We start from the raw sequence: 27,827 nt of genomic DNA on the forward strand, positions 1-27,827 counted from the left end.
CAAGGTGAAGAAGCTGGACGAGAACATGAAAGAAAAAATGACCAGGTCACCCGTTCCACATCATTAAAAAGGCCATCCACTAGACGGTGTGAGAATTAGCGTGTTTGCGTGTTTTGGGTGGGATCATTCTTGACATTCAGAGCTAGCGATGACCACGATGATAGACAATACGACGTTGCTACGTCCATTGCTCCTTTCTTTATTCCGACACGTGGAACTGACATTGGAACTGACATTAATATCTAACTTATTTCTGTTTAAGACAGCGACCATGTCTTGATGCTTATCGAGCTTGGGTACACCTCTCTTGACATATTCACTAACGGAGCCTCACATCAGGTGTTCAGAATCTCTCCCTGTCGTTTCCTAAAGCTTATGCAGTGCATTGTATGTTGGAAGGTGCGAGGGTTGTATGCCCATATGCTAGCGCTAGCCTATAAATAGGCTCCTTCTGAGCGTTTGATAGTGGGGAGATTTCTCTCCTTAATAATATAATAATTAATTATTATTTGTTTAATTGCTTTATTAGGTTAAAAGCTTGGCATTGCTTAAAATATCTTAAAACGTTAAGAAATATCAACACCCTTATTTCTATAATTATTTTTATACTTAAATTATTAGGATTTTAACATTATTAGCCTTTACTTATATACCATTATTATACTTTATAATAGCTGTTATAGTTAATAATAACTTATAATAATTTAATACTTTTGCTTTATTTAATATTTTAATTACTTGCTTTTTTTTATTTATTAGCTATTTATATATTAATTATATAAAGCTTGCTAAATATAAAGCTAATTAGGAATAAAAGAAGGATAAGAAATAAGCTATTATAAATTAAGCTATAAATAAAGAAGTTATTAAAATTTCTAATGATAATAAGGAAGATATAATAATATTATATATTAATATTTTAATATATATGGTAAAGTTGCTAATAATTATAAGTATTTTAATATTATGGATTTTTAATTTTAATGCTTTAAAGTATATAATAAAATATATAAAAGACTTTAGTTTTTTATAATTATATTTAAATATAATTATTATTGCAAGCAGTAATTAACTTATTATAAAAGGCATTAACTTTATGAAAATTTTCTTATAATTATTAAATAAATTAATTATTAAGAGTATCTTTATTAATATTTTATATAATTATGCGTTAAGGAATACTTATTTATTTAGCTAAATTATAATTTAAAAAAGGGTTTAATTAAATATATAAGGAAATAATATCTTTTTATTATTAAAAGATAATAAATTTTATAAGATATTATAAGCAAAGTTTTAATATAGAAATTTTAAAATTTAAATAGTAAAAAATAACTTTATAATGTTTATAATATATAATAAATTTTATAAAACTTTTAATTATAGCAATTTATTAAAATTAACTACTTAATGCCTATATAAAAATAAAGACATTATATTAAATAAATTAATGGATTTTTATTATAAACTATATTAACTTACAAAGCTTATTAAGAAATACTTATATTTATTGCTAAAATAATAATTTATATAGCTATTTAAGTATATTTAATTTAATTTATTAAGTAAATTCTTAGTAAAATTATTAAAAGGTTTTTAATACTTTATTTTATTTATTAATAATTATACTTAATTTTATTAAGTTTATTTTATTACTTAAAAGAATAATATTTTAAATATTATTAAGGGATTTTTAAATATAATTAAAACTTAATTTAATGTGAAAATTAAGATATTTAATTTAAATAATAAGGGTAAATATATAAATAAAATAATTATTGCAATATTTTAAAGATATAAAATTATTTATAAGAAATTACCCCCTTATTATTATAAGTTAAACAGCATGCTTAAAAGGTTTATATATATTATTATTATTAATACTTACATAATAATTTATAATAAAGATTACTTATTTTTATAACTTAAAGCGATTTCCTATATAATATACTTATAAAATTAAAAACTATACTTAGCCTTATTATGCTAAATAATGCTATTTAAGGCGCTTTATAAATAAAAGCTAAATATTAAATATTTTTAATTATACTTTTACTTTATATATTTTTATGTTTTTATTAAAGCTTATAAATTAAGAATAAAATTATTAAATAAAGTTAAAAAGATATACTTTATTGGATTTAAAGCTAAAGATAAGATTATTTTTTATTTATTTATATTATTTTAAAAAGTTATTATAATTACAATATTAAGCTATATTACTTAGTTTAATTTAGCAATATAAATTATATAAATAATTAGCTAATTAAATAAAAACATATTACTTAAGATAAAGATATTATTAATATTTTAGCTAATAAAACTTATTAATAATATAAAATTTATAAATAAACTTATAAATAAATTACTTAAACTTATAAAACTTATTAATAAATTACTTAAACTTATAGGATTTATATAAATATATAATTCTTAAGGATAATGGATTTAGCCTTTATAAAAAGCAAAAGAAAATATAAATATTATTATAAAATATTTTAAAGATTTTAATAACTTAATATTAATTAATATAAACTTTATACTAAATCTTACTTAATTAATATTAATTAATATTAATTATTTTAATTAAATCTTTACTTAAGCATTACTTATTAATGCAGTAAATATTAATAATATTCTTAATATATATGCATAAACTATAAAAAGCAGTAAAAAGGATGCTTAATAATAAGCTATTAAAAGGGAACTTAAATTACTTTTAAATATAAATATATAAATTAAAGTATTTACTATTATAAACTAATATATTATTAATCTTTGCTAAGTATATATAAAGAAATTTAATACTTTTAATAAGCTTATTTGCTATAAAGCTTAACTTATTACTTATAAATATATATAAATCCATAACATAAATTATAATAATATTTATAACCTTATAATGTATTATAATAATTTAAGATTAATTATTATTATTATAATGGGTTAATAGCTTTAATAATTTAATATTAAAATAATATACTTATATAGCTATTTAAAATATAATATTTATATATAATTACTATAAAAATATTAAATATTATTTAATAATTAATAAGTTATTTTAAAACTTCTTAATGCTTTATATAAACTTAAATAATTAAGCTGCAAATAATTTAATATTTTTAAAGAGGAATTAATTAAATATTTAATAAAGATAATATTTAATCCTTATGTTTTTATTAAAAATTAAATTATTATTATTATTTATATTAATAATATTTTTATTATTAAGAATCCCTTTTAAGTTAATAAATTTTATATTAAGCTTATGTAATATTTTAAGTATAAGGATCTTAATCTTCATAAATACCTATTTAAATTAAAAATTATATAAACTAATAATAAAATTTGCATTTTTTAAAAGAAATATGCTTAATAAATTTTAAAATGCTTTAATATATTTAATTATAATTAAAAATAAACTCTTATGAATTTAAATTTATTTTTATAATAAAAGAAACTTAATAATATTATAATAAATATAATAATATATTAATTATTTACTAAATTTATTAATTTTCTTATTATTAAAATAAAACTTAATTTCACATTTTTATATATAATGCTATTAATATTTAATGTAAAGCTTGCAATTTATTACTTAAATATTATAAAAGGAGTGCTTTAATATATTTAGCATATATTAAATTATACTTTATAATTTTTAAAATAAATATTATTATTTTAATTTATTATATTTAATATATATATTAATGCTTCTTATAATATTAATTTAAATAATTTAAAAGTATTTAGTAAATATATATAACTTCTTAACGGCAGCTTAATTACTTAATTATTAAAGCGCTAATTTATTATTATAAAATCTATTTATAAGGCGGAATATATAGCATATTTATTAATATTATTATATTTTTATTAAATAATTTAAGCGTTAAAAGATTTAAATGTTAAGTATATTAAATATTTACTTATTTTATATATTAATAATTAGCTAATATTAAACCTTATTTAAAATTATAAAGTTAATGCTTAATTAAAATATATTATTATTTATTATTACTTTATTTATAAAGGAATTGAAAAAAATATATAATATTTATTACATTATATTTAAAGATAATCTTATTAATATTTATATAAAAGCATTGCCTTATCTTGCCCTTAAAGAAGCTTATATAAAATTAAGATTAAAATAAGTATAGGGTTTATATTGCTAAAGGGGCGTTTAAATAGTTAACTAGAAATAATGCAAATAAAATATATAAACGTTAAATAATGTTTATATAATGGTCTTAGTATAAATTATAATGGAATATTTAAATTGTATTTTTAGCTATTAAAATGGGATATTTCTTATTATTATTAAGATAATAATATTTATAATGGGGGGTGTATTAAAAGGTGCAAGGGTTGTATGCTTATACGTTAGCGCTAGCCTATAAATAGGCTCCTTTTGAGCATTTAATAGCGGGGAGATTTCTCTCCTTAATAACACAATAATTAACTATCGTTTGCTTAATTGCTTCATCATTGTATATAGACTATTTGTATTCTTTGAGTTCCTCTACTAAGCTGGAATGATAATGATTGTTCTAGTGGGATAAGAGATAATGTAGGTTGTAGGCAATTGCAGTTAAATTCGCTATGCAAGGCTTTAGACAGTGACTATTCAATCTGCGTCTGCAAACCAGTGTTGTGTCAGAAGCCGCCGTCGCGGACGAAGCCATCTCTAGCCATCAGCTCTAGTTTGACACCGTCAAGCACTATGTTCAAGTGCCTTCGCCATGTGACTCAGGCCTTCCACACACGAACACAAATTGCCCAAAATGGACAATATAAAGCTGCCATCTCCCAGGAAGATCTGTCTTAAACGCAAAACAATCTCAGCCTTGCTCCTCAAGACCATTCGAAGACAATCATTCGGCACATGAAGACCAAGACTACTTGCAAGACAACTCAACCCAGTGCACGCGATTATCACCTTAAACCCATTAAGCGTATTCGCAACTGACGTTGAAACAGACAACCTGATAAGATAAATACGCTCCATTGCTTTAAGCCATGTGAATGGACTGGGCTGATAGAGTTGAAGCCATAAAGATAGATACTAAATATAATGAGCAAGTCTTTCCTAAAGCAAGGGCAGGTTTAAAAGAATGCACCAACCTAAACCCATCACTATCTAAAAAGATCAACGCATTTATAATCACGCTTAAAAGCCATAAGATTTATTTTAAAAAGATTAAATACTTTATAAGTATTAAAGTAAGGATAAAGACGCTTAAGGGGAAGATAAGGAAGAAGTTAGAAAACTTTTTTGAAAAGCATGGGATAGATAAGAAGGAATTGATGGAATGCTAAGTTCTGCCCATGAGTAGTTAGCAGAATAATTAGTTTAATAAACATAGTTAAAAAACACAATCATAGGTCTTTGGTCACCCTCATACCCAGGAGGGGGCAGTGCACTGTATAGAGATACTTTTTGTATGTAGTTGATCATCATCCCTGTGGCCATGCACGCGTATCCGAAACATACCTGGGTACGTTGGATAGAATACTCGACATGCAAGGCAGAGAGACTCGTATGCAGGTCATCCTCGCGCCAATGAAAGCGCGCGCGTTGGAAGCAACCCATGAGGGTAATCTCCGCGAGCATGCAGTTAGTAGCACCCATGCACGCAATGTAACAGCCAGAGCGGCGGTCTGCTGCGACATGGTCTAGCTAGACGAACGCACGTGGCCCAAAGTGGCCGAGAGGGACCGTTGTTGGAGGTCACGGGGTTCAATTCCTTGTGCGACTCTGGAGCCCCTGGTCCCTTCGGCAAGTCTCTATCTGCAGCTTCTCGCCTCATACCAAGGACGCGCGTGCAGTGTCCGAGCCTGGTCATCCTCGCTGCTGAACAGCTGGGCAACGCGGGCAATCAAGGACTGAGTGGCAATATTGGTAATCTATACTGTTAAGAATCACACGACATATGTGAGAACGGACATTCTTTTGACATGTTCGGTGAGTTCATCTCACAAGTGGTTGCCGACAGGCGGAATGAACCGCTTCCTGAAAGTAGGGTATTTGTCTTGCAATCACGGCAGTTGGTGCATCCGATGCGTTCTCATTTTGTAAGCACAGAGCTGATTGGCGAGATCACCAGCCCTGCAGTGTGTGGGATTCACGTTGGCGGGAGGATGGAAGGGGGTGAGGGGGGGCTTGCAGAATGATATTGATATGCCGGACTCGTTAGACGGAGTAAAAGATCGCGATGTGGAGGGGGTCGGGACGTTCGGGTAACAGAAGGGGGGTTGCATGATGAAACAAGACGACAGGTACCCAGGCCGGGGTGCAGCATGAGAGTGCCTCATGCTGCTCGCTTAGACGAGCGGGTGCGAGAGAGAGGCCCTGGAGGGGAGAGGCCCTGGAGGAGGGAGGAAACGTGATCGTCTCGGCATGCGCCTGGGTATCTGTCTCGTCTGAGCCGCCCGTTCATGCCACAGTCTCGGCATTATCTCTGCACATGGAAGCCTCCCGCGAACCTTGGCCGCCTATAATCCGTGCTATTATTACCGTCTGTTCCCTCCCTCACAAGGACCTTCCCATCGGCCCTCCCTAGGAGAAAAAAGGTTATTTAGTGGGTTGTCGGAGATGCCCTATCGACGGCCCTGAGACCGCACTCTGCAAAGGCCTAGGCTACTGCAAGCGGACTGCAGAAATCTGCATATTCTGTAGGGATAAATCGTATCGAGCATGGCAATGATTGGTGTTGACCCTGGTTTAGCAGTGCTACCTAGGTATAGAGGAAGGAAATATTACCCCAAATACCAGACGGAACAGACTTGGTATGCATTGGAGGACCCTAGTGTATGAGTTATCTCAATCATCATAGCCCTGCTCAATCTCTGGACCTTCAATTACACAAATCATGAAGAGCATCTTGACTGTGTGCTCGGGTAGGAGCGAAAAAAGCAGCCCCCAGACCTACCTAATCACCAAGGCATGATGCCACGACTTGTCGAGGGCTGTGTGCAAAAAAGCATGCAAGAGTCAAAACACCGGGTCCGCCTCAATACTTATCCTCGCACCAATCTCCCCCTCAGGCGCCAGTGAATCCTTCGGGCAACAAGCAGAAGGGGGGAAAGCCCATGGAGAGCGTGGCCAGTCGCCTCTAGATGAGATCCTCGATCCAGATCCTTCGAGTCATTATAGAGAACGAGCGTGCGCTAGGCGAGCGAGCCCGGCCAAGCAAGCCCGTGCCACCGCTGCAGATACCACCTGGGCAAGGCCTTGGGGGGGAAGGCGGCCGGGAACTGCGGCGGCACGTCTGGCCAGTGTATGACTTACTCCGGGCTGCAGATCCTTAAACGAAAAAGTAAACCTTAAAAAAGCATGGCAACACGTTTTGCTGCCAAATAGCACGTGTGTTTGAGGCCTTTTTCATGTGCCTCTCAAATTGCAAATTGCCAGACGAACTGCTTCGGAATTCGCCTCGGTGGCTTCCGAGCACACCTGTGATGTATCGAACTCCCCCCCATCTTCGCGCCATCCTGCGCACTGTTCCCTCGAGATCGATACCGTTGCATGTGAGGGGAAGCTAGGCGTCACAGTCACCTCACCAAGCCCTGTGACCTGTTGGTGCTATAGAGGCCCTGGCCTCAGCTAAGCCGTGGGCTGCCAATGACGCTCTTTGTTTCGAATCTTAAAGACCGTCGGATAAAGCACGGACGACGGCATCGCTAGCTGCACTGACTCGTGACATCCCAAGCTTTCGGGGTCTTCTTTAGTCCTTTCTGTGCAAGTTATGCATTCAATTGAGGGCTGCCGAGTACTTTTTTGCCCAGGTGTTTTGCGAATACGCCCACGAGGACGACACCGGGTTTGAGCTGAGTGTTTGTAATCCTGTTTTCGGGGTAACGGTATCAAATCTACAACGGTATCAGCTGTTGCTCCCCCGGTTTTGAAAGGTCCAAGGTAGCAGCCAACACCGTGCCCAACGCTGGGTCGGGTGCTTGGGAGAGCTGTTCGAACCGGCCCGCATGGGGCGGGCAGGCGGGCACGCCTAGGCTAGCCATCCGATCCGGGGGTTGTGCTCGAACCTAGCAAGGGGGAGTCATGGCTGTCCGAACATGGGCGCACTCCTTAGCTGGGCTGCTGGGCTGGGCTCTACATGGGCAAGGTTGATGCCCACAAGATAGAGTTGGCTACTGCAGCCCCGGCACTGGAGGGCACACGAGCTCTCTGCATGTTACAGAGTTCGGGTCTCAACGGTGCGTTGAATGCTGCATCGGCCGGGGGCCCCCATGGCTCTTGGATCACCAGCGATGTGCTACAAACTCAGCGGGCAGAAACACGGGTCCCGGTTGCGTGGTCAATTATGGTTTGGGCCGCTTTTGATAAAACTTGGCGCCGTTCATCTTTTCTAGATCTCTTCGAACTTCCTGCAGCATCCACTTTTATGTGTATTTAGTTCGTGATTTTCTTCCCACCCCTGGTAACACACGGTTTCGTCTGCAGATGTCGTGAACATGTCGACACCATCATCCAGCGCCCCGGATGGCTCGGACGTCTTCTCTAAGGAGTCGCAGAGCGGCACAGTGATCATTGTCTCCGCAGTCTTGACCGGCCTCTCGACTGTTGTGGTCCTGCTGCGGCTCTACACTCGCCAATTCATCCTCAACACGGCTGGTGCAGACGACTGGACGATGGGCCTCGCCCAGCTGTTGAGCATAGCGGCGGGAACCTCGACTATGCTAGGTGCGGGAAACGTATCTCTTTGTGGTTCATGAATAGATCTAATGAGGAACTCAGAGGCACATTACGGCCTTGGTCGCCACATAGGAACGCTAAGCCAGGAAAATATCGTTAGATCTTCAGAAGTACGGGACCCAAATGTCTACAGCTTCCCATAGTTACATCGCCTTTGGCTAATGCGTTACACAGTGCCTCTTCGGTACTATCTTCAGCTACAACTTTGGCATGAACGTCATCAAGGTTTCCTTCCTTCTGCAATACCGCCGTATCTTTCCGAGCCACGGCCTCAAGGTTGTCTGCCTCTGGGGCCTGGTATTTGTTGGGTTTTGGACAGTCATTCAAGGCGTTCTCCTCACTATAACCTGCATTCCTCTGGCAACAATTCAGCCCAGTACCGCATCGTGGTGTCTCAACACCCTCCACATATGGGAGTTCACATCGGCTGTGGGCCTCGTTACCGACTTTGCCATTTTTCTGCTTCCAATGCCGAGTATATGGAAACTGCCAATATCCTCACGACAGAGGATAGTCCTATTCGCCATTTTCGGTCTTGGGTTTTTGTAAGTGTAAAGGATCTCCTGTGCGTTTTGCGTCGCATTTAACTGCGATTTCTGATTCGCCGAGCAGTGTGTGCATAGTGTCGATAATCCGCATCCCCACTCTCCGAGCAGCATCGATGGCAACAGACCCGACATGGAACAACGTATCAGCCGGCCTCTGGACACTGACCGAGCTCAATGTTGCTATTCTATGCTCCAGCCTACCGGTCCTGAGGCCACTAGTCTTCAAGTCATCCGGGCGCGGCAGCAAGAAGACGATCACGGGCGACGCCGCGAAGAACCCCTCCAAGCAAAATTCAAGGGGCGACGCGTTGGAGCTGACGACAACGTCGCGGAGGAAGACGACGAGGTCGGTGATATCGGGGCCTAATGAGAGCTCGGACGAATTGGTGCATAGCACCATCGACGAGATGATATATGGGACCGGCGAGCCTGGGAGCAGAGCCGGGGCGGGTTATAATACTGCAGTTCTCACGGATGATAACGCAGCGGAGTTGGGGCAGGGGCAACAAGTCAAGACTTGGGTTTACAGCGACAAAAGGGATGGTTGATTGGAGGGTGTTGCTGGAACACCTATTAATGACTTCAGCTTTAGTTCCCGTACAGCTAATTCCAGCGCTTCCTTCCCAGCAAAGATTCAGACAGTTCCGGTTCGTGGCGTAGCAATGTTTCGCTACGAATCGACTAGTCTTCCGAACGCCTCGCTAGTTTTCTGGCTTTTTAACCGGATTCACCCACGGTATCTTGCCTTCAAATGGCTCCTCGCCTTCCACAAAGTCCAGACACAGAGCCTTGCTGATCGAAGGCGAGCCCTTGAACTTCATGAGAAGCTTGTTGAAATTGGGAATGGCGGGGATCACATATTGGTCCACAAGCCAGTACGTCGTGTTCGGCCAGGCACATAACCTGGTCAAGTGTGCTGAGAATTTGTAATCGTCCAGGACCCCCTCCCTGCGGGCATCTTGGTACCGGTAGAACAGCGCACCCAGGTCGGTCTCACTGGGCGCGACGTCCTTGTCGCTGGGCTCGAGCAGGCGGTGTAGCTCGTTCACGAGCGCGACGATGTCCTGCAGGGCATTGTTAAATCCGAGCCCGGCGTTTGGCGTAAATTTGTGGCAGGCATCGCCGGCGAGGACGATGCGGCCGCCGCTCCAGTGCTTCAGGATCCCCTCCTCGAGGTTCGCCATGCCGGCGCTCGTCCTGTGGGGGAAGACGTCCTGGACCTTGAGGCGGTCGCCGATCTTCATGTCGGCGTGCTTGGCGGCGAACTCCTCCATGTCCTCCTCGGTGAACGCCACCCGCTCCGTGGTCGGCGTATCGAGCTTCTCGTAGACGAACAGCCAAGCGCGGTGGTGGGCGTTCAGCATCTGGAGGGAGGCTTTGTTGCCGTGAGTGATACAGTGGTCGCCGGGTGCGTATTCCCAACGCCTCGGGAATGAGCACCACATGGTCTTGTACAGATGCTGGAAGGGCTCGGTGTCGTTGACGTCGGCGTCTGGGGATTTCTCCAGGGCCAGTTCCCGCATGAGCCTCCTTGTCTGGCTGTGCACTCCATCGGCACCGAGGACGATGGACCCTTCGTAGGTTGATCCATCGGCACAAGTGACGACTACACCGTCATCCGTGTCCTCAATGTTCTCAAGTTTCTTGCCCGTGTGGATTCGCCCCTTGTCCTCTTCGCTGAGACCATCATGAATGGCTCCGATAAGCTCTGCTCGGTGAAACATGAACGAGTACGAGCCGTGGCTGAGCAATTTTAGTTAGCCAATGCTTGTCGACCATGTCCACTTAGGGTAGCACGCACTTCTCTCTTATCGTATGCGTGTGCCAGCTTTCCATATACATGCCCAGGGTCGTGTAGTCTGCCCAGCGCAGAACCTCGTGGCCTATGTTTTGCAGCTTCTCCAGGAGCCCGAATTGGGCAAATACCCGCATGTTGTACGGGAACAAAACAAGAGACGCCCCGACATCCTCGACAATCTGCGGCCTTCGCTCAAGCACGACGAAATCGATCCCTGCCTTTGACAGCGCATGGGCTGCTGTCAAGCCCGTGGGGCCGGCCCCTATGATGATTACTTTGAAGTCCGACATGGAGGCTAGTTGGTGATGTGAGGGAAATGTGGTGGCGTGAGGCCCAGGAATCCGTAGGAAGATGCCAGTTAATAGGGGCCCATAGAGCTTTTAACGCACAGATATCGTGCCGTGGACCCGACGGAGTGGATGAGGCTTGTCCTCCTGGCTCCACATGTCACCAAAAGGATTGTGGATCAGGCCACAAGTCATCTCAGGGTTTGGTCCCAGACAGAGCGTCGCGGCCCATCATTTATGATCCGACGCCTCGACCTACAAAAATGGGCAGGCAAGGAGTAAAAAGAGATAAGGCGGCGATACCGGAAATACATGCAGAAAATTTCTCTAGACAATTGAGCCATCGCATAAGTTTGCATGTACCCAATGAAGGTATTGAGATGAGCCCGCTCATCTCTGCCAAATCCGACGCACATACACTTCCACACTAAGACCGACCTTCATAATCTCAAAGGCCCACGATTGTGGCTGAGCGAGGTGAATTCAGTAACGGGTCCAAAGAAGTCTCTTGCATCAGGGGTATTTGCATGTGAACAAGGAGCAGCGGTCAATCTGGCCAGCGTGTTGCGGGTAAAACGCGGGACAAAAGCGCACGCAGATCGAGACAATCACAGCGGCCAATTGAGCTCTGGCCATCCCTCGGGCATCTCCCAAGGCTGCAGCTTGTGGCTTTCGACTGCAAATGCGTTTCCGCTATTGACCTTTGAACAGGAAAGCCAGCCCTGCAGAGATTCTGACCTTCGGACTTTGGTATTCCTTCTTGTCAACCATAAAAGTGGCAATGCCTTTGTAAAGTTTTGTCTTGTAAGAAGAAATGGTGCTCAAGCCATTGGAGGTGATTATGCCAGCGACTCGAAGCGGGAAGACTCCACAGAATGGGCAATTTTATGCACCATTGTTTCCATGTGTACCGTTTCACTTGTGCCCCTCAAAAGCTTTCGCATCGGTAGTCATGTATTGAGTGTACGAAACTGACTTGGGCAACCCTGATGCAGGTATAAAAAGTGTTGGATAATACCACCTGACTTGTGATTCTTGCAATGGTGGGCTCAGCCTCATTCGTGATTCCATTTTCTGTCTGACCACAGACTGGGAAGACATGTTCAACGATGCATACAGTTTAGTACTGCCATTTATCCACCAGAAGGGAATGCGGGTTTATTGACACCGATTTACGAGGGCCTTGTTCGACGCAGCCATTCATGAGGATTGACGACTCGAGAAATGCGCAAGGTTAGATTTGTCTGATGTAATTATGCAGACTGTAGATACCTTTGCTTGACTTTACCAGTGAATCTCCGGTGCAGGGGCCATTGTCACAAAAATCCATCCGAAAGTGAAAGTAAATTCGTGCAGGTTTTGCCCGCTCGCAACGGTCTCGCAGTTGCATTGTTCCGCATTTCCACGTTCTGACCTGAAGGTACCTGCCTGTCTCCGAGGGAGCTCTCAAATACGTCTTCCCGCTCAGTGGTATGCCTAGAGGAGGTTGCCAGGAGAAAGAGAGTGCTATTGGGTGCCAGAAACGCTCTTGAATTTCTCTCCGATTCGGAATACTTCCCAATGTCGAATGATAATTTACTGATGATAATTTACCGACACACTGTGATCCAAGTTGTCCCCAGATCGGTGTGATCGAATCCTGGGTTGAAGTTTGGGAGGCGTGCCAGATAGTTCCTGCATATCTGCATGCTTGCGTCAGCTTCTGTCGAGTTTCAAACATTGGAGTGGCTCGTCTTACATAAATGGCTGACACACGCTGCAAGATGTGAAAAGGGGATGAGATCTGTGCCCATTGATGTGTGTCGTTTGTACCGATAACTTCAAATTAAAATTTGCACAGAAGATTCTCTTCAGGGTGTCAGAGCGTTCTGTCACAAAATATAGGTTAGCCAGTGTACTGCACACTGGCAGTTGTTTTGCGCGTCACACGTTCCTATTACGTCCATGTTCCCACCGCCGTGGCGATTATGCCCGAAGGCCTCCTTCACTATGCAACACGTCTCAGGAATTGTTCCCGGTTGCGAAGAGATGGAAAAACTGGAGGTAAGATGCCTTTCATCTACAAGGGTTGGTACGGCTGAAGTACTAGCTCATCTAGTGGAAGGAAAAGCCACCTTGAAAACCACCACACAGCTACATACCGCATTCTCCTTGTATTCAAAGGCTTTGTAGCCACAATACATTCTCAAAGTCTGAGGTGTGGCTGATGCACCTCAGCTGCAAAGGGAGTCTGTTGCCATTCTCCTCTGCAAATACCACACGACGTCCAAAAACGACAGTAGCTAGATATGAATCTCGGAACGATCTCAACAGTACCGACTCCTGGTCTTCTTCCTTTTGTCTCTAGCCTTTGCCGACAGATTTTGGGAGTCTGTCATGGACTCGACTGGTCTTCATTACTCCTCTGTTCGTAGGACTGGCCATGAAGATGACTGTTCATTACTGTTCTTGATCCGATGGTCATAGGTCAAACCTAAGTCCAACCAGGTCAGTCGAGGCGATAAAAGATCAAGCTTGAATCGTTCAATCGTCGGTTACCGCGAAATAACAATTCCGTAAATCGAAGGAAGGCGGCGAGGGGCTGCCGTGACGTTTCACCGCAGTAGGTCCGTGGAGCGTCAACTCGCTTCTTTATTCCAACTCCGGCCAGAGTTCTCAGATGCAGCGCCCGCTACCCATACCTACCTATTTTGGTATGCGCCTCGGAGAAATTCTGAGCGTGTTTGGCGTCCATCGGAAAGAGATCCGTCCGTCGTGACAAGTTCTCGTGGTCATCATAAGTCATCATGCTCATGGGAGCGGGACAGAGTCGCTTCCTTCCGCCAGGGTTACACCGGGAGCAAGTAATGGCAGGGAAGCTGCGTAAGAAGATGGATGGGACGGTTCGGCCGTTGGCTGTCAGCTGGTGGAATCGACACCGCTCTGTGGTTGACACATAGCGTCAGCCTTGGTAGGCACCGGTGACCGCCTCGCTCGGGTGTCAGGTGCCGCAGATAAAGGCAAGCTGGTCGAAAATTCGGCAGGATGTTGGCAGTCGTCGCTTGATCAAACACACGACTCCCGCCGCGTCATGGGTGTCGTGTTGCTCAAGTTGCTCGGGGGGTGGCCTATTTGGGCTAGAGGTGGGAGGACCAGCTGGGCAGCGTGCCTTTTAGGCATGGGCGGCGACGCTAGGAGTCAACGTCGTTCTAGTGCAGGGGAAGGTTGAAACACGGTGACAGCGTGTGGGGAGCCAATGAATGTGGTGAGTGGTGAGAGGTGTTTGGCTGGTGGTGTTCCCTGCTTTGTTTGACACGCACCGGTTGACAAGCTGCAGGGGGAACTGCAAGGGGCGAGCCCCACTTACAGCCACACCCCTGCTACCCGCTGGGCGGCTCTGAGCCAACCAAGCTTGGACCAGAGCTTCCATCTTAGACACACCCTATCGACAGCAAGCTCTTGGGCTCGAATGCAAACCATTGCATTGTGGATTGAGAGCCATTGTTTGTGGTTTTTGCATGGGTTGACGTCGCTCTTTGTCCGTGTCTCCTATTCACCCATTCACCAGCCAGTCAGTCGCACAACCAAGGCACCCACTGATCTGGATTGTTCTCTGTGTCGCCTCGATTTCTTCGATTCTTTTCCCCATATTTAATCCCTACACCTCGCACCCATCTCTTGGCATTCCCTTCTCGTCGTTCTCTCGTCGATCGTCAAGACATAACATCAGCGACAGCTGCCTTTCTCTCAACCCAGAGCCATAGCTCGGTTTTTTTTTTCGTTCGGTTCGCGTTTTCATCGTCAGTGTCGGCGACCCTTTGCCAAGAGGCCGGAACTCTTCTCTTCTACCTTCCCCGTTGTCCATTCTCCATTCTCCATTCTCCATTCTCCGTTCTCCGTTCTCCGTTCTTCTCTTTCGACAGCGACACTCTTTTCCAAATTCGTCAAAATGTCTTCTCCGTCCGGCCGCAGTTCTGCGAGAATGATCGCCCTCCTGGTCGCCGTGATGGCCGCCGCCGTCGAGCCCCACATGATCATGGCGACTCCCAAGCCGTATGGCAACCCCGACAACTCTCCTCTGACTTCAAGCAACTACCCCTGCAAGGTCACTAGCGACCCGGCCACTTTCTACAAGACCGATGGTATCATCGACCAGAACACCATGGTCGCTGGTGAGAACCAGACCCTGTCCTTTACTGTAAGTAATGGCCCCAATATGAACACTCTTTCTTCTCGCGTTCGAGGCAGTCACGCGTCTTGTTCACCTTGGTCCCCTACCATCATACCCCATTGAAAAGTAAATATGTAGCTAACTTGAGAAAAGGGTTCTGCCGTCCACGGAGGAGGTTCTTGTCAGCTGGCCATTACTTCTGACATGCAGCCATCTGCGGAGACCTCTTGGAGGGTCCTGATGAGCATCGAATCCGGCTGTCCGTCCAAGGACGGCAGCGGTCCTAGCACCTATGACTATACGATACCAGCCGATCTGACTCCGGGGCAATACAGCTTCGCCTGGACCTGGTAAGTCGTTCACTTTTGTAACCCCCCCTGATAAAATTGGAATCTTACGACAGAATGCTAACCACCTACCTCGTAGGATCTCCAAGCTGGCAGGTCAGCCCGAGTACATGAACTGTGCCCCCATCACCGTCACCGCTGCCAAGGCCAAGCGCGACAACGAGGGTGTCTCCCTGCTCCCCCGAGATGATTCCTACCCGGAGCTCTTCGTAGGCAACCTCGCCGACATCAACTCTTGCAAGTCCACGCCAAGCACAGACCCCGAGTATCCCGACCCAGGAACGAACGTCGAAAAGCTAGGCGCGTCCCCTTCTTTTGCATCAATCTCGGGCAGCGGTTGCGTCCCCAAGGGACTGAAAGAAGGCGCTGGCTCCCTCCCTACTGCTACCGCCGGAAACTCGGGCGGGGCTGCAACGGGAAACACCCAGGCCGCGAGCGCGAGCGCGACCCCTTCCTCAGCCGCCGGGCAGCAGAGCTCCAGCGCCGGTGCCGGGTCTCCCTCAGGCGGCGTCTTTGCGACCACTGGCGGTGGAGCCGCGGGTAGTGCGGCCTCGCCCACCACGCTGGTGACCAGCACCTCACCCCCTCGAGCGAGCTCCGTCTATGTTAGCCCCGTGACGCCCGCCCCGGTGGCATCCTCGACCTCGTCCTCGGACGACTACAGCTCTGCGACCGACTCCGCTTCCGTATCTGCGCCTCCCGCCGCTACCGACTCATCTTCTGCTTCCGCGCCTGCGTCCACCTCGGCAGAGACATCAGCGGCCGCGCCCTCGACAACCAAGCCCGCCCCGTCCGCGACCCTCTCCCCCACGGGCGGCGGCTCGGGCTCGGGCGGCAACTCGACCGGCTCGGACGGCGGCTCCTCCTCCGGCAAGTCGGGCCCCTGCACGTCCGAGGGCATGTTCAACTGCATCGGCACACAGTACCAGCAGTGCGCGTCCGGCGCGTGGACCGCGATGAAGGCCCTGCCCGGCGGCACGACCTGCCAACAGGGCGAGTCGGAGAACCTATGGGCGCGCGACACCACTCGCCCCAACCGTGTGCGCAAGCTGCGCTGGGGTGGCAAGCGGTGGATGACCCAGGGCGTTTAAATTCCGTGGCTGGTAGTCAGGAAAGTCTCGTCGGTGGATAGTTCATAGGGCTGCATGTAGATAGCAACCGAGGCACGGGACGTTTACGGTAGTCGGTGTTTGCCCGGGTAGATAAGGTCCCTTTAGACATTCGCCGGTCGGTGTCTTTTCCTTGTTCATAATTTGATTCTGGCGTTTCGGCCCGGAAGGAATGGACCTGGCATGATAAAGGAAGAATCGATACCCCTTTTGAACAACTCGTGAAACCTGGTATTAGTTGGACACATCCCAGTGATGTTATGCTCTGCACATCTTTGACAGGTGTTTCTTCATGAACGCCTCAGCATGGCTTCCTCATTTTAGTCACATCCAAACTCATGGACCTCAGACTACTGACACAAGATCCGCCGAAAATGTAATTTTTCCGGAAAGATCGAATCAGGTCCGAACATAGGAGATAATTTTTTTCGAATCATATTCTTCGCATGATGTTGTCTGCCATCGTGTCATCCCTGTTGTCTCTATCGTGGGCAGGCAATTGTCTGCGGTCTGGCACGAATACCGACCTTCCGCATTCATCAGATTGAACTGACTGCTGACAACTCAGAAACTGGGGAATTTCCCTGAAAGATACCCAAATGGAGGTACTGGTATACGAGAAGGGTTACATTGTGTATGCAGAGTTCAGGCGGTACATCTGAGCTCCGCCAAATCACCCGGCTGTCTGGTCTCGTCTACACACCGCATCATCCGCCTATTGGACAAAGACAGGGGCATTGAACTTGCCCGCTTCTTTCTCCCTTGACTGTGTTTGACAGTCTGGTAAGCTTGGCAATTCAGTATATGGAAGGATCGTCAAGGCCGAAGCCTCAAGTGCTGATGTGGATCACCAATAAACCGAGTGTGACCCCTCTGGCGATGGCAGTTAACAGGTAGCCAAACATCCTGTATGCGCGAGACACCAAAGATTGTGCTGACGCAACCAACTTCCCCGCCTCATATAAGCTGTGCAACGCGAATGCTGACATGCGGGCCAAGATACTCGCAGGTTGTATTGATGGTTGTCAGGTAGCAGGCGAGTTTGGCCCAAAGCTAAGCATGCCGACGTCGTACAGATTCAACACATAGAATCGGATGTACCTCGGTGTCCAGCATGTATATATGCCGGCAAGTTGTACATGCCTGGGTCAGAAATTTTGCTGTTGCTCTGGCAAAGATTCCATGGCATTGTAGAAGTGGATTCCCAAAGATATTAAAGATGGACGCCCAAAACGGAAAACATGCATCAGTCGCTGAAGAGAAGGCAACAAGTCAAGGGCTTGAGCAGTGGCTCACAGCAACCACTGGACATGAGATCGTTTCAGATACCACCAGTCTCAGTGACAAAGATGAAGCTTTCGAATTCTTGCAGAACAATCCCCGGCGCGAGGAACTATTGGCAGAAGGCCAAGCTATACTCAATGACCCCATCAAGTATAGGAGACTCCTCCGCAAGATCGACTTCACCATCATACCCCTCTTGGCACTCACGTATTTTCTGCAAGCACTGGACAAGACAACACTCGAGGTAAGCCCCTCTTCAGAGCCCGAAATCAAGTGTCTAGTACCTTACATTCTAATAGTACACCGCGGTAATGGGCATCCGCGAGGACACCCACCTAGTAGGGCAGCAATACTCCTATCTAGGCATGTTCTTCTGGGCTGGCTACCTCGCCCTCGAGCTCCCCACTCAGTTGATGGCACAACACATCTCCCGGCTTGGCCTGTACCTAGGGGTCAACATCATCCTGTGGGGTATTGCTGTCGCCTGCCACGCCGCGTGCAATACTTTTGCTGGGTTGGCTGTGTGCCGCAGCTTGCTGGGCGCATTCGAGTCCTGCGTCGCACCAATCCTTGTGTTCATTGTTGCTATGGTACGCTGCCTATACTTGCTGTTATACTTGCCCTAGAAATCACACTCACGAGATTTCAGTGGTATAAAAAGGCAGAGCAGGGCCGAAGAGTGTCATGGCACCACGTCATGGCCAATTTCAGCATGATGGTGGGAGGCTCCGTATCCTACGGTGTTTCCTTCATCGAGAGCAGGTTTGCGGTGTGGAGGATTTTCTATCTCGTCATTGGGCTTCTGACCATCTGTTCCGGCGTGATCATATGCCTGTTCCTACCGGATTCTCCAGTCAGGGCGAGACGCTTTACCGAGGCTGAAAAGGCGGCTGTCTTGCTGCGGATCAGGGACAACCAAAGTGGCACCCAGAATGCGAAGATCAAGAAGCCGCAGGTCGTCGAGGCTCTGAAGGATGGCCGTGTCCTCCTGGTCGGCTTCGCCACGCTTCTCATTGCCATACCTGGTGGAGGTCTAAGTACATGTAAGTGAACGTTGTGAACGTTTTGCGCTTGTCCGTGTTCTCTATGCCATTATAAATGTAGAGAAAATATGTCCATCAACATTCGTCACCTGACGAACACTTTTTGTTCGACAAGTGCTAACTCTTATTCTCACAGTTGGCACTATTCTCACAGTATCTTTTGGTTATACTCATCAGCAAGCATTGATCTTCGCAGTTCCAATGGGAGCCATCGGTTTGTGTGTCGTTCTCCTAAACGGATATCTGTCCGACAAGGTACGTGAACACATGTCGCCCCATTGCCACAAATATGGCTACACAAAACTGCTGCTATTAATTACCACACAATTGAGCCTTTCTGTGGACGAGATCAAGCCTTGGTGACGTGCGATTGAAAGGAAACAAGCAGTTTCCCCTCTCTCTCGCATTCCCTTTGAAGTCTCTCCCGGCACATACTCCAGCGTCACTGCTAACTTTGAGCTCTATTCGAAGTTTAATGACCGATCAACGCAAGTCTCCCCACTTCATCAAATTCTCCTTTGCACAAATTGATCTTTCTAATATCATGAAACAGACTCATCATTGGATGCGCGCTTCCCGCAATAATGTCAGCCAGTCTCATGATCGGATTTGACCCAAACGGTGTCCCTCTGAATAAGCCAGGGCTGCTTGCCGCAAGACTTATTGGCGTCACTGCTAACTGCACTCTGCCGATCCTGCTCTCTTGGAATGCCTCGTAAGGCCCGCCCACCGTGTTCAGACTGATTGGGAACTTGAAATGCTAACCAACCAATGCCCAGGAACATTGCTGGTCACACAAAGAAGGTTACGGCAAATGTTCTGACTCTCATGCTTTGGGCCACTGGTGTGAGTTTCCCACTCTATATGCTTGTTTTGTTTCTATCGGCCGCCATGTATTAACGAAACTCCCAGAATATCCTCGGCACTCAAGCATTCAGGGCGACAGAAGCACCTGCATATACATCAGGGAAGATCACCATAATCGCATGCCTGTCAGCGACGTGCTTTGTCGTTCTGCTTCTGAGACACTGGAACAACCATCTCAACAGAAAGAACACCAAGATGGTGGCGGGGCTTTCGGAGGTTGAGAGCGAAGACTTGCGTGCCAAGCTGGCATTTGCCGATGCTTCTGATCGCCAGAACCCGTTCTTTGTTTACACACGGTAGGTTCATGTCAGATCAATAATCGAGCTCTAGTTCGGAGTTGCGAGCATCATTTGCACTGGCGCAACGTCATAAGTCTTGACGACGGACGTTGGGGAAGGACTGGCAAGACTCAGTGATGGTAGCGTGAAGAGATCGTATAATGACATCAGAAAATACGAGCCATCAGGGGCCAGGCCTGTCCAATCTGCTACCAAATTACATGCACACATAGATCTGTCGATGGGGGCATGGAGTGCCCAAGTCAAATCAGCAATGGCGATTGTTTATTGACCTTGAATGCCGAAAGCACGCAACTTTGTGAGTGTAGAAAAGAATAAATTCGAGCCAAACAAGACACTGTTGTTGACATTTCTCAAAGGCGACAGGTCCCCAGTAGAGCTAAAGACGACGTATGTTCCTCCCTCCGCTGCTGATCGAGTCGACCGCGGCCTGGATTGCGGCACGGTAGTCTGAGCCCGTGTAGACTGTGCTTGAGCCCCTGCCAGTGGTGGCAGTGAAGGAGCTGCCTGAACCAGTTACTCTAGCATCGGGAGTACCGGAGCCACATTGAGCGTGGACGAGGGAGATCAGTGCGAGGACTGCCGTAAGGATGAGGAACCGAGCCATGGTGATGTTGTCTTTGCGTCCCTTGAAGTGGAAGACTCAAACTGGGGTGGTCTTTCTGCCCCATATCGAGGAGCTGAATCGCTGAAGACAAGATCTTATATATACATTCAGCCAGATGTAGACCGCTACGGTGTATCCGCGTACTACAACGTGGGGCGCCACCCACAGCCAAGAACTTCTACAGAATTATTGTAGGATAAACTATCTATGCCGGAACCGATGATCCGTAGCCTGCCATTGACGTTCTGTGGCCAAGCATTCGTACCGGATTTCTATTGTTTGACTTCGGTGTAAACCAAACCTGCAACGTCCGCCTCGCCCAAGCAACTCCACCGCCAAGGAGCTTCGTGTTGGGTGTCCAGCCGCTCTTATATACTTGATGCTCGCTAATCGGGACAGGTCACCCCGGACAGGTCACCCCGGACAGGTCACCTCGTCGGGCGACTATCCTTGCATCTCCGCTAGCTCGTGTTGGCACTGCTAATGCTCGGAGCGCGTATTTTAAAAATACTGACCGATCACAGGTGGAGTTTTAACTCAAATACATACCGTTGCCTTTCGCTGTCCAAAAGTGAATCTACAACTGCTCTGTTCGGTAAGACGTTGCATACTACAGTTGAGCTTTTGCGCTGTGCTCTGCACGTCTTGCATGCTTCGGTACTAGCTGTTGCAGAAGCCGGCAGTGAGGTGCATCGAGGAGATGCCAAGCGCGGGATAAGCTCTCCTCCCCTGAAATACCTACTAGTAGTAGGCGAAAGCCAAGACAAAAGTCAAATGAAGCTCACTTGACTCGGATGGCCTAACATCGGCTCCGTGCCTCCTTTGTCTAGACACCGCGATGTGGCGTTTTGATCTGCGTCTAGACACAAGACACACATGGGCACGTTCATGATATCTTCTGGTCCATCGTCTCGACCATGACGCCAAGTGCTCGGAATATCGTCCCGAAGTACGAGGCCCACATCTCTAGCTTTCTGTTCTCTATGATCTAGATCTTCGCTATCATCCTGGCAACCCCTTTTTGACATGCCATCAACAGACTCATGTCAAGGTGAGCTAGGTCCTCTGGATTGCGTCAGCTTTAAACAGGTGGGGCATGTCCAAAATTGGCGTAACATCAGCGTAGTCAGTAATGGTGAAATCCATCTTCTCTAAGTCTGTAACGTACTGATTACGAGCCCGTAGCTTTAGCTTCTGTCTCTGAGTATACAAAGAGCCGTTCGACAAAGAATGATGCAAGTTACTCTCCGGTTGAAGCCCAGACCAGAGCAGGGGGAGAGCAGGAGCAGGAGGAGAGCAAGGGCAGGGGGAGTATGAGCAGAACCTGAGGGTGAGAGACAGCCACGCAAAGCCAGAGCTACCTCGTGTTCAGGGCAATATTCAATGCCGGTCTGATGGGAAGACTTGAATCAATCTTCTACCAGATAAGATTGTAGTTACAGTCAGGGCGGGCTTGCGGAAAGTCTTCATAGTACTAGCTTTTGCTTCCCACCGCATGATATCAGTTTCGTTCACGTAATAGACAACTCCGTCCGCATGAAAACAAGTGGCTCATGATTTGAAGTCCTGGAAATGAGTATAGAGAAGGAAGGGGGAGAAATTCACAACGCTTCCTTCCCAAGAATTTCCTTAGCCCGATCAAGCTCAGCATCCCCACCATCCTGCTCATACTCTCAGACGTCCATTGTGATCGACCATCCCTTCACTTTTGATCCAGGTTTGAGGCATGAGTCAAAGTCATAAAGTCCAGAATCAAATTCACCGCAGTTCCCAAAATTGTCGTTCAGCAGATTCGAATGTGAGGAATACATATTGCAGCCGCCAACCGTTTCCAAGACGCACTCCCTCTCCATGTCCAACTTCCGCAGGCGAAAGTTGGCCAAACAGGTACCAGTGTCTATGGACCTGGGAATGAAATAAGAGGTCACGACTGTGGTAGAAGGATGACCACCTCTGTCTCAGACATTGGCTGAACTATACGACGAACACTTTGGGTCACCCAACTCTATGGACTATGGGCTGCCCGCCCGCGCAATACTCATTAAGCTGACACCAATTAAAAGAATTCCTTTGAGAGACACTTCATACTCTGTACTTTCTGACGGGACATTGAAGATTATAGGATCAGAGAGCTGAATTGTGGGAAAAAAGGTTCGAAGGTGCCCAGCGAATTCCGTTGCTAGACGATACTCAGGGGTCTCCGAGGGTCACAGGATCAGAGGACTAGATTGCCACAGAGCAATAACGACCTAGTTGCAAGATTCCATAAAGGAGGACATTGGAAGTTGGAGGAGAGGAGAATACTTTGTTTTGCTTATGATATAATGTGAAGGCAGTGTACTGAGCGGGATAAGAGAAGCCGCTGGGTCGACAAGCTCTGTCTGATTTAAGGAGATCGCTAATTGGGCCTACTATGGTGGTAGACTGACACGTTGTCTAGTAAGGTGATGCTGTCAACAGCGCAGCGAGACTGGCCGGTGTGCCCTTAGCTCCGTCATCGATGGCACCGCTCGACACGGGCCAACAATTAGATCATGGCACCATGTGTTTTGATTATGATTTACTCGAGTCCCTTGCTTGATTGGATATTTTGCTTCTTCGACGACGTCATGCTAACAGGACAGTTGTATGCAAGTACTCGGATCCACAGCTAGATAGGGGGGACGATCCTCGCCAACGTTCTATGACCGTATGGGATACTACCCGGGAGTTTACCATGCTCACAGAACTGTGCAGTAAGCATAGAGGGCGATAATATTCATAAATCTTTATACAGGGAGGCTGACGAGTCAACTAGATATACGTACACATGATTGGGGCAAGTGAGACAGGCACAGAAGGACACGGCACGGAAAGCCGGGCATTCCAGGCATTTGGGGCAGGTGCACAACCACGGGTCTAATAGACAAGGCACTCGGCCTACTTGGCGGGTACTGCACAGCCCCCTCCGAATATGGGTGAGATTGTAAGAATTACCATTGCAAGCCGCAGTCCAAGCCCGTCCCAAGGAGGCCCCAGAGCCCCCAAGCGACAGTCGTGCCAGGTTCCCGCGCTATCGTGCATCTGATAACCCCGCCGAGATCTTGGCTGGCCACACGCCGCCAACCAGCGAGGCGCAAGAGGCTCAACAACCCAGTCGGCCAAGCCGCCCGCGTGATCTCTCGTTGGGTCGCCATGCCGTTCAAGACCGCTCGACAAGTGCAAGAAGCGGGGTGCCGCTTGCGGGTGGCCCAAGGCGATGCCTACGGAATGGGGCCAGCCCTATAAAGCACCGGGCCGTCCACGTTGTTCGCGCGGGTGGGAGAAGGAGTCCCGCCTCCGGCTGTACGGTCAAAACGTCTTGACGACGACAGACTCCTACACGTGAATGGGCAACGAAGACACTGCAGTCGAGGGGCAAACTGAGCCCCCTATATGTGGCTTCAAGGGGCCTCCATCAATCCAACCTGCCGAACCAGATTCGGACAAGTCGACCGTCTGCACAAAGACCCCGTCGATTTCAGAGTTCTCTGCTGATTCCGCCCACGTCTTCGGGGCGGCCCAGATCTGTGGATACCTCAACACTGACATCAAGTGAGCGCAACGCCCACTTTCCGTGCATGCATGTGGCACAGCCCAAGCGTGCTGCATGCCTCCATAACCACAGTGTTGAACTGACATGTTGCCTCCAGCGATGGCCTCACCGGTGCCGAAGCTGCAGCTCGCCTACAGCAGAATGGCCCGAACAAGGTTGAGGGAGCTAAGGGGATATCGCTTTGGACGATTCTGCTAAGGCAGGTGTCCAACTCCCTGACCCTCGTCCTCGTTATCACGGCAGTCCTGTCGTTCGCCATCAATGACCACATTGAAGGGGCGATCATCTGCGCGGTCATCTTGCTCAACATTGTCGTAGGGTGAGCAACACATGGCATCTTGACCTGGCTCAATGAGAACAAACACGCGGGTCCCCGTGCAGACTGACAGAACATGGCGGCAGATTCATCCAAGACTACCGCGCAGAGCAAACCATCCAGGCGCTCTATGCCCTTTCTGCACCAACCTGTAAGGTCATCCGAGATGGCCAGATAGAAACCATCAAGGCGGAAGGCCTCGTCGTCGGGGACATCGTGCTGCTCAACGTGGGCGATGTCATCCCGGCAGACCTCCGCCTAGGTGACAGCATTAATCTCTCTGCCGATGAGGCCCTCCTGACCGGCGAGTCCCTGCCCATCAGCAAGCATGCTGACAGGGTCCTTGCCGACCAGGACGTGCCTCTCGGGGACCGTGTCAACATGGCCTACTCGGCAAGCACAATAACACGCGGCCGAGCCACTGGTATCGTCACTGCCGTCGGCATGGCTACGGAGGTCGGCAAGATTGCCGGCCTGCTGAGACAGGCCAAGAAGAGCTCCGAAGGGAAGGAGGGCATCGCGAAAATGACCCACCTGACCAAGGAAAAGATCCGCGTGCTCCTCGGGCTCGACGGCACCCCCCTCCAGGTGTCGTTGAGCAAGTTCGCCTTGCTGTTGTTCGCCCTCGCCATCACGCTTGCCATCATTGTCTTCTCGGTCAGCCGTTTCAACGTCGACGATGAGGTCCTCATCTACGGTATCTGTGTCGCAGTAGCTGTAATCCCAGAGTCCCTGATCGCCGTCCTGACCATCTCCACCGCGCTCGGCACCAAGGCCATGGCCAAGGGCAACGTGATTGTCCGCAAATTGGCTGCGCTGGAAGCGGTGGGCGGCGTGACGAACATTTGTTCCGACAAGACGGGCACGCTGACGCAGGGCAAGATGCTGGCCAAACGAGTCTGGCTGGCAGATGGCACCGAGGTCTCGGTCCGCGAAACCACGCATCCCTTCGACCCGAGCAGCGGCACTGTCCAGTACAACGGGAACGAGCTGGCCCCGGCCAAGATGAAAGTCACAGGCCGGGAGGCGGCTAACCTTAGAGGGCTCCTGGAAACAGTTGCGCTCTGCAACAACGCTGCAGTCACGCAGCGAGAGACGTGGACCGCCCTTGGCGAGCCCACCGAGATCGCCCTGCAGGTGCTGGCCATGCGCTTCGGAATGGGCAAGCCAGATCTGCTGTCCGACGAGAAGACGACCCTGGTCTCCGAGTTCCCGTTCGATTCGACCTGCAAGAGAATGACAGTCGTCTACGACACCGGCGACCAGGAGGGCCTCCTCACCGCGTACACCAAGGGTGCCGTAGAGGCGATCCTGCCACTTCTCCAGATCACCGACGCCAGGCAGCGCGAGATCTCCGCCATGGCAGACACTCTGGCCGCCGAGGGCCTCCGCGTTCTTTGCGTCGCCAAGCGGGCCGCCACGCCGACGGAGCTGTCGAAGCGCGAGACGGCCGAGGCGCAGCTCGACTTCGTCGGCCTGGTAGGGCTCTACGACCCGCCGCGCGTGGAGAGCGCCCCCGCGGTGCTCAAGTGCCAGCGGGCGGGCATCACGGTGCACATGCTGACGGGCGACCACGTCAAGACGGCGACCGCGATCGCGAGGGAGGTCGGCATCCTGCCCCCCGCGGCGGCCGGCGCGCCGGTCGACCCGCAGGCCATCATGCAGGCGAGCGCGTTCGACGCCCTCAGCAACGCGCAGGTCGACGCCATGGACAGGCTGCCGCTGGTCCTGGCCAGGTGCAGCCCGTCGACAAAGGTGCGCATGGTCGAGGCCATGCACCGCCGCCGTGCGTTCTGCGTCATGACTGGCGACGGTGTGAATGACTCCCCCGCGCTCAAGAAGTCTGATGTTGGCATAGCCATGGGCATGAATGGGAGTGATGTCGCCAAGGAGGCGGCTGATATGGTGCTGACTGACGACAATTTTGCCTCGATCGTCACGGCGGTCGAGGAAGGCCGGAGGCTGTTCGACAATATTCAGAAGGTAAGACCAGACGTGTTCCACCCCAGACCCCGTGCGCCTCCATTTGACTGACCATGCGCACACACACAGTTCCTCCTCCACCTCCTCATATCCAATATCGCCCAAGTAATCCTCCTCCTAGTAGGCCTCGCCTTCCGCGACGCCTCAGGCGCCTCCGTCTTCCCTCTCTCCCCAATCGAGATCCTCTGGGCCAACCTCGTAACCTCGTCCTTCCTCGCCCTGGGCCTGGGGCTGGAGGAAGCCCAGCCGGACGTGATGCAGCGGGCGCCGCACGACCTGCGCGTCGGCGTGTTCACGCGCGAGCTCATCGTCGACAAGTTCGTCTACGGCACGGCCATGGGCCTCATCTGCCTGGGCGTCTTCGCGACGGTCGCGTTCGGCGGCGTGTCTCAGGCCGGGTATACCCTCGGCGACGGCTGCAACGCGGGCTACAACGGCTCGTGCGACGTCGTCTTCCGCGCCCGCGCCGCCACCTACGCCGTCCTCACGTTCCTGCTGCTCGTCACCGCGTGGGAGGCCAAGCACTTCACCCGCAGCCTGTTCGACATGCACCCGGAGAAGTACCGCGGCCCGCTGTCCGTCTTCAAGACCGTCTGGGCCAACCAGTTCCTCTTCTGGGCGGCTGTGGCCGGCTTCGTGCTGACGTTCCCGCTGGTGTACCTGCCTGTGATCAATGAAGTCGTCTTCAAGCACATGGGCATCGGCTGGGAGTGGGGCATTGTCGCGGCTGGAATCGTGGTCTACTTGTGTGTGGTGGAGAGTTGGAAGGCTGTGAAGCGTAGATTCGGCATTGGTAGTGTCAGGAAGACAGTCGACGGGTTCGGAGCAGCCAGTGACGACGGGAGTGTCGTCTAAGTGCTTCGGTACACACTCGTCTGCCGGTGTCTGGCAGG

At 47.7% G+C, this 27,827-nt stretch overlaps 5 protein-coding genes across 5 annotated transcripts; 4 read left to right on the forward strand and 1 right to left on the reverse strand.

Moving 5' to 3' along the window:
* Positions 1-8,481: 8,481 nt before the first annotated feature.
* On the forward strand, positions 8,482-9,637 carry INS49_009926 (uncharacterized protein; the record flags this gene model as incomplete). Its single annotated transcript, XM_043170653.1, has 4 exons — positions 8,482-8,710; positions 8,765-8,832; positions 8,897-8,998; positions 9,467-9,637. 4 exons carry the CDS (start codon positions 8,482-8,484, stop codon positions 9,635-9,637), a joined length of 570 nt encoding a protein of 189 aa, XP_043025218.1.
* A 334-nt stretch (positions 9,638-9,971) lies between these two features.
* On the reverse strand, positions 9,972-11,358 carry INS49_009927 (uncharacterized protein; the record flags this gene model as incomplete). The annotated part of the gene is made up of 2 exons (XM_043170654.1): positions 9,972-11,013; positions 11,072-11,358. The coding sequence occupies 2 exons, from the start codon at positions 11,356-11,358 to the stop codon at positions 9,972-9,974; spliced, it is 1,329 nt and encodes a 442-aa protein (XP_043025219.1).
* A 3,925-nt stretch (positions 11,359-15,283) lies between these two features.
* Positions 15,284-16,943, forward strand: INS49_009928 (uncharacterized protein; the record flags this gene model as incomplete). The annotated part of the gene is made up of 3 exons (XM_043170655.1): positions 15,284-15,532; positions 15,716-15,855; positions 15,932-16,943. The coding sequence occupies 3 exons, from the start codon at positions 15,284-15,286 to the stop codon at positions 16,941-16,943; spliced, it is 1,401 nt and encodes a 466-aa protein (XP_043025220.1).
* Positions 16,944-18,180: 1,237 nt separating this feature from the next.
* On the forward strand, positions 18,181-20,455 carry INS49_009929 (uncharacterized protein; the record flags this gene model as incomplete). The annotated part of the gene is made up of 7 exons (XM_043170656.1): positions 18,181-18,489; positions 18,545-18,835; positions 18,895-19,288; positions 19,425-19,506; positions 19,842-20,003; positions 20,068-20,134; positions 20,201-20,455. 7 exons carry the CDS (start codon positions 18,181-18,183, stop codon positions 20,453-20,455), a joined length of 1,560 nt encoding a protein of 519 aa, XP_043025221.1.
* A 3,973-nt stretch (positions 20,456-24,428) lies between these two features.
* Positions 24,429-27,789, forward strand: INS49_009930 (uncharacterized protein; the record flags this gene model as incomplete). Its single annotated transcript, XM_043170657.1, has 4 exons — positions 24,429-24,634; positions 24,733-24,954; positions 25,038-26,934; positions 27,004-27,789. The coding sequence occupies 4 exons, from the start codon at positions 24,429-24,431 to the stop codon at positions 27,787-27,789; spliced, it is 3,111 nt and encodes a 1,036-aa protein (XP_043025222.1).
* Positions 27,790-27,827: the final 38 nt, after the last annotated feature.

The sequence above is a fragment of the Diaporthe citri genome (genome assembly GCF_014595645.1).
Source record: "Diaporthe citri strain NFHF-8-4 chromosome Unknown scaffold_4, whole genome shotgun sequence".
Lineage (NCBI taxonomy): Eukaryota > Fungi > Ascomycota > Sordariomycetes > Diaporthales > Diaporthaceae > Diaporthe > Diaporthe citri.